General features: G+C 39.6%; 1 protein-coding gene across 7 annotated transcripts in view; it reads left to right on the top strand.

The window, feature by feature from the left end:
* The window catches only part of ncam1a (neural cell adhesion molecule 1a), a 261,782-nt gene that overhangs the window by 185,228 nt on the left and 66,132 nt on the right, over positions 1 to 10,422 (top strand). For all 7 annotated transcript variants that reach the window (XM_035666668.1, XM_035666664.1, XM_035666663.1 and 4 more), the window contains exons 5-8: positions 3,046 to 3,183; positions 4,021 to 4,138; positions 7,988 to 8,148; positions 9,097 to 9,239. In XM_035666668.1, coding sequence (XP_035522561.1) covers positions 3,046 to 3,183; positions 4,021 to 4,138; positions 7,988 to 8,148; positions 9,097 to 9,239 — 560 coding nt within the window. The remainder of the gene's footprint in view (positions 1 to 3,045; positions 3,184 to 4,020; positions 4,139 to 7,987; positions 8,149 to 9,096; positions 9,240 to 10,422) is intronic.

Raw genomic sequence — 10,422 nt, 5'->3', positions numbered from 1 at the left:
GGGGGGGGGGGGGGGGGGGTGATGTAGTAGATGTATTCATGAACAATTTTTGTGAATGAGTTCACCTGGCAAGTTTCTGGCAGCAGAGATCATCGGCAACATTGGTCCAAAGCAGCTCTACCTCAGAGAGTTCAAATCTCCAGTCTGCTGTGTGAGGACTGAGGCGGCGATGAGGCAGGAGGCTGGGTTTTGTTTCACACTTGGACTGGGCCTATTTTAACCTAACAGTAACCCCTCCTTTGGTGACCGCTGGATAGCCTGGAGTCACCACAGTGTTGTGCTAAGCCCGCCTTTATTCTTGGAATCTGGTCAAGGAATGTGTTTTTCACTGGAAAAACCACTAATTGTAACCGACAGTGAAAACTTAAAACTGCTTATGTAATTTTCCTTAGAGCAGCAGTTGACCTAACCATGTGTTGCATGTTGCATTGTTAAACCTCCCATCACAACTTTGTCACTGTAATATGTGTCAATGTAACATGAATTAAGAGCTTGTTTTTCTCTTTAAATACCACACTAACCCCTCAAAAAAGGTTTGACTTAAAATATTTTGACATTACTTTTACACTCTGAATCTTTTAGTTCACATTTTTTACTCATTTACATGTACATGCAGACGAGAAGCAGAAAGCAGGCAATATTGTGGAAATCAGTGGTGAAAGATGTGTTCAGGTTTGTTTTGGACCCTAATGTTCAAATACTACATTAGTATAAATCCTGCATTTAGAATTTCCTAAAGCAAATATTAACAGCTAAATGCACCGGTGTCAGTAGTAAAAGGCGTCATAATGCAGAATGTGCCCTTATTATACTTTTAGGTTTATTGTGTAAAATGCAAATTAATTAACTAACCAGTATGTCTGCTGCTCGAGGCGCATCCCAGGAAGGGAGCACTGCGTGGTTGCCAGATGCTGGATGTGACAGTAAAATTGCAGTACATGAAGCACTGTGGGGATATAGTGTTTGTGGCAGTGATTGTCCTACTACTTCAGGCAGCGTGTAATCATACTCAAGTATTAATCGCTGTAACTGTATCATAGAGGTTCATAGGCTATTATCACAATAGGTAAGTCATTGTTAATATCATTAGTAACACCTGTGTTAAGCTACATTAAAGCTACTATTTAAAATGTCCTTTTATAATAGGATAAAATGGCCGGCATTAAAAATGCAGCATGGACTTAAGTGGTCAGGTTAGCCATTTATATTCAGCTTTGTCCATTTCTGCCATAGACTTTATAAAAGAAGTGGGCATTATAGACAACCATTTTGATGCCTCTAGTTTGGCATTTTGGCCAGAAGTCACCATATTTAAACAAGAGGGTGGAACTGGGGAGTCATCAGTTAATGCTAGCACTACCTAGCTTGCTTGGTCAGTAAGTCGCATCCATAATTCAGGTTAATAGTGATGTTAATTGGCTCAAAACTAAATGTACCGGAAAAAGGCAATCAAATTGTTGCAATTAACTTTCATGAACTATAAACACACAGGGTCAAAATTATAAGATAAAACCTAGACAGCACCCGTGTGTTTAAATGTACACAGTGCATGCATACACATTGTTAGGTTGGTTAGGTCAGTTTGCCGTGGTAGAGACTTGTCAATAACAAGGTAGCCGCACCCTAAAACATACCCTGTTTTATCATCTATTTTACTCCAAATGGGACCGTCATTTACAAAATGAACGTCATGCTCTATAGAAGTAGACTTCACACTCGCGATTAAGACCATAAACCCATTAGTAAAATGTTTACTGAGGTAAGAAATTACGAGAGAAGTAGGGTAATTTACTCATAAGCTTACGTACAATTGGACTTCTTTTTGCAATCAATGGAGTCGCCCCTGCTGGTTGTTAAAAAGAATGCAGGTTTAAGGCTTCACTTTTCAGACGTGGACAACCACTTCTTTCAGTTTATTTCTGCCCAGCGTATAGGTACTCTAAATGTACTGAGAGACCCTCCATGACTGGCAGGGAGTTATGGTGACAGTAGTTTAGAGGGGAATTTTTTTGTCCAAGAAAAGTTCTCAAATCCCAAAAGTGATAGGAAGAAAATGTCCACTATCCCAAGCCAACATCCCTTCTAGCACTCAGTACATTATTATATGCATAAAGTGATTTTATAGCACACAGGCTTTCTTTAGTTTACACAGTGGACTCCATTAAATAGGTGGACAAATCGAAATCTTGTACCCACTCATTAGCATGGAAATTGGACTGGCGGCATTGGACTCCTGCAGAGGAGCTCTCATCCCCAAAGAAGGAATCAAGTGGCCTGTGAAAGCTACGCTTCACAAGTACACCCTAAATAGCCACAATTATTAATCCAGTGAGTTGTAAAGTACATACTGGCCAGTCACGAATTTTAAATAAGTGCAATTTTCAGTTTCCCAAATTAGAACTTAAAAATAAAACACAATAACTCAGCTCATTGTCTTATGGCTCTTAAATCCAACGTGGTCAAAGCCCTGGATTTTAATAATATGAAGGATTATTTTCCCCATAAATGTGGGAGAAACACCTGGTTTCAGTTAAGACAGCTCACTCTTACTGTGTGTTTATGGCTGGTTTAATTAGAGGTGCGACTGTTTGTCAGGCTCTATGATCGTTGTAAAACACTGCTGAAATATGTCTGGTGTAGCCAGGGTGTCGTGCAGGGCTCTCTGTGTTCTTCCAACCATTTCCGTGATTACCAGGGATAATTGGGACTTTTAATCTGGCTCCAACTTCCTGTCTGAGCATTAAGTGAAAGTTTTAAATTCTCGCCTTGAACACTTGGTACTTGGATTTTCAAGATTCAAGGAAATACTAATGCTTAATGTTACACACGGTTAGGCGCTTGTTGGCTTTTTCTTAGATTTCAAACTATTGCATGCAAACATGGCCTACCATTTAGATTTTGATCCACTGACAAGAACTCATTCCTAATTTTAACTTGTTCTTGGAGGGAAAATACATAATTTGCTGTTTTGTTGTGTCAGGATAATCTTAATAATCTTGAATACCATATGTAGTTAATTAACTGTTCTGTGTTTGCCTCTTGTAGTGCGATTCAAGATCATGGATAATGGCCACCTGCAGATCCGCGGCATCAAGAAAACAGATGAGGGCATGTACAACTGTGAGGCTCGCGTCATGCCCAGGGGAGAAATTGACTTCAAGATGATCAAGGTCGTCATTAATGGTAAGCACTGCATCGCTCTCACCTTCTGCTCCCTGCCTGCCCTGGTGGTCAAAAAGGAATGGTTGCTAAACATAGTAAAGATGAAACTGGGAAATACACCTTTTTGCGCTCCGAATGATGGTGTCAGTGCATCTGTCTACTTGTCTCTTTGGTCCCGAGCAAGATATCCAACACAACTACTGTCCAGATTATTGTGACATTTGGTATGGACATTTGTGGTCCCTAGATCTTCCCCATGATGTTTCCTTTAGCCATGCATAAGCCAAAATATCTGCTATAAATATCAAAATCTATTGGGCAGGCTCAACTCTTTTTATTTGGTAAAACCAAAAGGCTTTGTATAGCACAAAATGTCATGCTTACATTTTATCACATAATTCCATAAGAAGGCGGATTGGACTGCTAATTGCTTCCCAGAATTCTGCAGGAACTTGAAGTTTAAGTTAGACCACCAATTTTCAGCGAATTTATATATGACCATGAATTGCGATTCAGAAAAGATGTTAAATGTTCATCTGCAATATTCTGTAATGGTCACAGTAATATTTACACCTCAGTTACCACCAACTCTCTGAAGATGCAAATAATATTAACTACTATTAGAGTTGTTTTCTCAATTGGGCTATTGCGCATCTTTTGCAATGAAGCATAAAAATTGGGCAATTGTGGACCAAATATTACCTAATTTGTTCAAAAAGCACCAGAGCACCAAGATGCTATTTGCTTTGCAGCACAGTTAGGGATGCATTTTCACCCTTTGCAGGTGCTTTATGAATTATGCTTGCTCCATGTACTCTACAACTTATCTTGTATAATTTTTTTTCATCTCTTTTTCAGTGCTCCCCACCATCCGTGCCAGGCAGTCAGACGTCAACGCCACAGCAGACATCGGTAGCTCCGCTTTGTTGGCCTGTGACGCAGATGGCTTCCCTGAACCCACCGTCACATGGGCACAGTACGTCATCCACTGCTGCCATTGGCCTGTTTTGATGAGTTGGATCTTGAGTAGGATCAGGGGTAGATTTGAACCTTCACAAGAATTAAGCCCTTTGGGGGTTTTTTTCTTGACCTCAAAGGGAAACACCATTAAAGTAAAGCAAAGATTCACATCTTTGCTTTACTTAATGAATGAATTAGAAAAAGATACACGGAGTGTACCGTCTTGTGTCGCCTTAGGAAAAACTTCAAAGACAAGTTAGCCAAAAATACTGGCAAGACAAGACACTACTATTTTTTCTCAGAGGTAATCTGCCAAAGAGGTAAAAACAGCCTGGTAAGATAAAGTTGTATCAAGATGATGTAAAGCAATGTAAGACATAATGATAAATCCACAAAAACAAACACTTAGTACTTAGTCCTTTCAGAAAGGATGGTCTCCCTAAAGCTTATTCCAGGAACTATTGCATTAGCTGCACCTGATACCTCCAGGTCAGTTCAGTTAGTTACGAACTTTCCGAATCAAATGTGACCTCTGGTTTATCTTTTGTTCAGGCTTTATCAATGACACTTCTATAAGGATGAGACTGTGCCCTTCAGTAGCAGGTTGCCCGTATCACACCTGGATCAGAAGGCAGTCTAGTAATCTGGTGGACAGTTTTTCAGGGACATTGTCGGGCTATCTCTGTCTCCAGCTGCTGGACACAATGACAATGACAATTTGCAGACGCACCAGGGATAGAACCCCATATGTACTGACCAGACTCTGCATGACTGTGCAAAGATGATTACATTATCAGCTATAAATGCACATGACCATCAAGATTCTGAATACAAATTTAAAAAAAAAAACATAACATCCATAAGTCCAGTTAGTATGTGATACAGACATTGACATCTCAACTGTTAGCACAAAGATTAAATGCATTCATGCAAAAGAGTGGCTTATTGACAACAGACACCAGTTATTTAGAAACAAACATTGAAAATCTTTTTAAAATTAAATGCATATGCTGATTTTATCCAGTTCAGAGCCTGACTGAATGGCTCGGTATTTCAAGGCAGTACTTCAGTACAAAAACATAAAAACTATTGTAGGTCTAAGTCTCCTGCATATCAACCAAAATGACCTAAAAATAAAGTTGTGTATTAACTTGTGGCTTTGTAATAAATCTTAGTCATCTTGTTTTTTAACTAGTAGAAAAAGGCTGTTGAGTGCTGAAAGACCTCTTTAACACAGTGCCTGATTTAATCATACACTTGCTCCGCAGTAGCCATGCTAAAAATATTCAGCCTCAGATTAAGAATTTCAACTTGGTTCCTCGAGCTAAGATCAGTTCACAGTTCTTTTTTTTTGTTGTAGTCATTAAAAACATATGCAAATCAAGTTGTGCTCCAAACAAGCCATATTAAATGGTACTTTAACAGTAACTGGAAGTGCAAATTGCATGTTTCAGGTTTAGAACTAATCCACTGAGGCTGGTAGTTTGTTTGCCGCTTTATAAATGGAGCCTTCTGATCAAGTCTGAGATTTTAAAAAAGAGGTGAACTCTTCCTCTTGCAGGTAATGGTGCCTGCTTTTCGCAGCCTTTCTGGTCAAACTCTTTGTGCTTTTGCCTCATTTCACAGAACTGCATGTGCACATACAGACATTACATGGAGCTGGTTGATGCAGAGTGTTTGTAAATATGGAATAAATATGAATTTGCATGGCCTTGCCTACAAATAGTTGAGTGGGAGAAATGATTAGATTTACATGTGTTTACATTAGCATGACTGTAACAAGTGCAAAACGGCTTTGATGAGTGTTATTAGCCTGGTTTCCATCCTGCACATATTATTTAAATTGCATACCAGTTTGATCTGGTCAGTGTGCTTGTGCAGCAGGCACTCATGCAGGTGTAAACCGGTGAATCTGCAGCCAGTTGCACCAGCTGCTTGTAACATTATACTACATGGCCTAGTCAGAACTTACTACAAAGCTGAGATTTAAAGGATATATATATATTTAATAGAGCCTAACAGATAGAATAAGAATATGCTTTCTACGAAAAATATAAAATATATTAAGCTTACAGCAACTAGGAGTTGGGATAGAAAATGAGGAACATATTTGTGTTAATTGGGTTTCATTGGATCTGAAAGTCATGATGCGGCAGCAATATCAATATTTACAGTGATGACTGCATTTTAATTGGATGCTGGTGTTTCTTAAGATCTGATTTACACATTACATTACTGGTTTGATAGCATTTTTCTGAATCTGAATACAGTAATGAATCGGGTGCACCAGTAGCTCACTGGGTAGGGCACGTTCCACGTTTCAAGGCCGGGTTTCAGTTCAGTCCAAGGCCATTTGCTGTATGTCATCCTCTCTTTCTCCCCTGCCTTTCCTGTCTCCCTCTACTGTCCTGTCAAATGTGTGAAATGCCACTTATAAAATCTATTCAAGTTTAACTTAAAGGACTAGTGTGTAGGCCTCCCGTGCCAAATGTGTGTAAATTACAATGAATGTAAGTTCTCCAAGTTGAACAACAAATTCTCAAATCTCATTGCCCTCAAGAACAACCAATAACAGTGTCAGTCAGTCTGTGTTTATCTATCCACCGGACACGCCAACAACAACTTCCCGACAGTCATGATTCACATGGCTGTTAGAGGTCGCTTGTGAAGCAGTTTAGGTAAACATAAGGTAAACATACGACTTGTGCTAACGTTTTCTTGAGAGGATCATCTATTTTTTACAAGCTGCTTGCCCGAAACACTGCCGGTCTCGATTAATAAATATTAATGATATAGATTGGTGTGATCTTTGGCAGGGTACAGACAGGGAGAAGACGTTTCAATAAGATATTATTTGGCATCTGAGGTTAAATATGGTATTTGACCAAACTGGAACAAAATCCCAAATAGAACCAGCGTACAGGAACCCAACCATAGGTAGAAAGCCACAATCTCTACTGAGCAGAGTTCTTTCTCAGAAATGAGTAATGACTTTATACACAAACTTAGTACCATTAGCTGTTAAAGTAACTTTATTTAGTATGAATTTGTGATGCTTGATCACCACTCAGTTTTGACAAGTACAAATAACCAACATTCATTTCTCGTCATACAGCTGTTTGCTCAATGTACTTTCATATTCATGGCGCATCATTTACTGCCGTCACTCAGCAGCACCACCGCTGTGCAGAGGATTTTTTGAATAAGGTTGTTTTGCAGAGATGCCAGTGAATAAAACTATTCAACACTCTGATGCTCCTCACAGCTGTCTTCCATGCAGCAAAGCTGGTGTGTGATGTGGGTGTTGAGGCTGAGGAAGATGCAGTTCCAGGCCAGGAGAGAGTTGGGATAGACAGTAAGGTTTTAGGGAGGACAGATGGGTGAGGCAGTGAAAAAACTGAAGGGTAAGGCTCTATTTGTTATTTGTCATTCACTGTCTGCCTGCAAAATGCTTTGGGAAGGCTTCAACTCCAAGCATACAAATACGTGAATATCCACAAACATAACCCCCTAGTGAAGACTTCGGCCTCTCAAGAGTGAAAGACGGTTTTCTCAAGAAGCATGCATCATCTTCAAGTTGGTGCATGACCTTCTTATAAACACAGGTGTAAGGGCTAAAGTAGCGCTGAGGCAAACAAAAGTTGTGGAAATGCTGGAGACGTTCTCAGAGGCATACGACACAGGACAGCTCTTCTGGTCTCCCGGCATTTGTTGTATGCCAGCTGCTCTCTCCCTGAGATAAAACCCCCAACAGATCATTGTCAGTGAGTTGAAAAAGTTATTTGTAGGCCCCTCAAGTTGTGTAAGCAAACACTTGTGATGTGCACCTTACCATGTCTTTTTCCTCTTTTTCTCTCTTCTACAGTAACAACATTGTCCTTGAAACGGGTGATAAGTACAGCCTGAACGAGGATGGTTCAGAATTGGTAATAAAAGATGTCAAGAAAGTGGATGAAGGAGATTACACTTGCATCGCCAAGAACAAGGCAGGAGAGAAAGCCGAGGAAGTCAGCCTGAACGTGTTTGGTAAGAAAATAACTCCATTCGCTTACGATAGCATAAAGAACACTGTGGCTCTTTTTCTCTCTCTGGCCTTTTCTTTTGTACTTATTGACATTTGCTGTACACTTCTCTACAGCTTTTTCAGGGGCTGAGTGCAGGGTTACACAGCGTGAAGCATAAAGTTTAAAGAAAAGCATGTCCTATTGGAAACTAATTAAGCCACCCCTCAGGACACTGAAAGATATCGCGCTGGAGTTTCTCTTCATGAGGAAATTTGCACCAGCCTTACGTAATCATGTGCTTGCAGCTCTATTATTTGTGAATGGGGTATAACACTCTAATGAAGCCTGTCTGTCCACAATAGTGCTTTAACCATTGCTGAAATACCTATGTATCATGTGAAAGATGTCACTCATGGTGATGAAAACCACAGAAAATTATCAGCCAACTCTGCTGAGCTTTTTAGCCTCTTATAACTTGCTGTTTTGGTTTTACGGTCCACAAACTCCAACACCATCCAGATCATTTCTAGCAGCAACAGACAGATTCTTTCAGCGAAAACGCTCTGGTAAACCCACTGTACACTCCTGCCCAACACCAAACAACAGAGATTGGTGCTTATAATACAATTACCAAGTGGCCAATTATTTGCAGCCCATTCATCATTACAACTTGGTAGTGTCATTGGATAAAACTGGTGTGCTTCCAGCTTTTTCCAAAAATCAATGAATTCAGTTGTAGAAGGACAGTGATATAATTTCAAGGGACAACATTGTACAACTGTGACAGTATGGATTTTTTTCTTACAGCAGCAAAAAAAAAACAACGTATTCCCGCAGTTTTACAGTTAAAAGCCAATGCAGCAGATACAGTACTAGCAGCAACTATCTTGTGTGAACATTTTTGTGGCCCTGATCAGTAGAACAGAGTTTAGAAAACCATGTTTAAGTTAGTTTTTTGTCTTGTTTCTAGTGCAACCCAAGATAACCTACCTGAATAACCAGACTGCCTCCGAGTTTGACGAACAAGTCACCCTGACCTGTGAGGCCTCAGGCGACCCCACACCCACCATCTCCTGGAGTTTTGAGAACAGGGTATTCACTGAAGGAGAGCAGGTACTGATTTATGTATTTATTTTTTTCTTTCTTTTCAACAAAGGTGGACAATGCCACAGTGTACCAGTACACTTTCATTTACAATTTCATGTCCTTATGTTAAAGGCATTATGCCATTATGCCTTCTACTGAGTCTTGGCTAATACTGAAAACCATACTCTATCATTCTAATAGAGGTCTTTCTAACAGACCAGTATCTTTGGGAATAGAATTTAATTCATGTGGTCCATTTATTCAAGAGGATTCAGATATCTCATTTTGATGTTTCACAGAACTTTTAATATTTATAAACGTTTTCATGTTGAATGTCTGAATTATATCAGTTGCAAAGTATAAAACCTTCATCCACATTAAAATAGTCCCAGATTCCAGTGAAAACCATGTTTAATATAATCCTGAAGGGTTCAGCTGGTCAAAAGCTTGAATAAACCCCCGCATGCTACGAGATAATGAGTGCCAACTGTCAATGATGACTTGCACTACTTTTGGGAACACAGCGCAGACTCTGCAGACCCTTGTAACCTGGACTCAAGGAAATGCTGTTATTGAAGACACCTCTACTAAATTGTCATTTCTTTCAGAAAACCGGGGCATGACTCCAATCAATCACAGAGCTCACACGTCCACCAATATTAACATGGATATATGAGCAGTTTAACCACCAGTCCACTGACTTGCATTCCTTGAAATTACTTAATTGTGCTTTATTTCCAGCTCTCTCATCTTAGATCATTAATAGCCAATCTGTTGGCCAATCAGCCCAGACTGCTTGCTGTGCTTCATATGTTCAAAACTTCTTATTGAAGGCTGTATTGCCACTTGAATTTACCCTTTGGACAGTAAAGTTTGGATTCCACCATCTCTCTAAACTTTTGGAAGCCTTCTCCAATACTGCAGGAATTGCACTAATGATTTTGTACATTTCCATCATGAATGCTAGAGGGGAGAGTGTGCAGATTGCCATAAAACCAATTTCTAGGCAGTGCCATGGCATGATATTCCCCAGTGCTGTTAAGAGTATATGTAACACTCTACTTCACTCCCTATTAATCATTAGCATTTAAAAGGGAATATTTTTTGTGAAATTACTATGAAAAGTGTTCATTTCAAATTCACAGAAGATTAAGTGAAAATGATTTCAGTAAAATTAGCTTAATTATTGCTGTGTTAAAAGCCAGAAGCC

The sequence above is a fragment of the Morone saxatilis genome, unplaced genomic scaffold (genome assembly GCF_004916995.1).
Source record: "Morone saxatilis isolate NCDOM2014 unplaced genomic scaffold, NCSU_SB_2.0 Contig20, whole genome shotgun sequence".
NCBI classification, from domain to species: domain Eukaryota; kingdom Metazoa; phylum Chordata; class Actinopteri; family Moronidae; genus Morone; species Morone saxatilis.
This window is presented reverse-complemented; position numbering and strand designations above follow the sequence as displayed.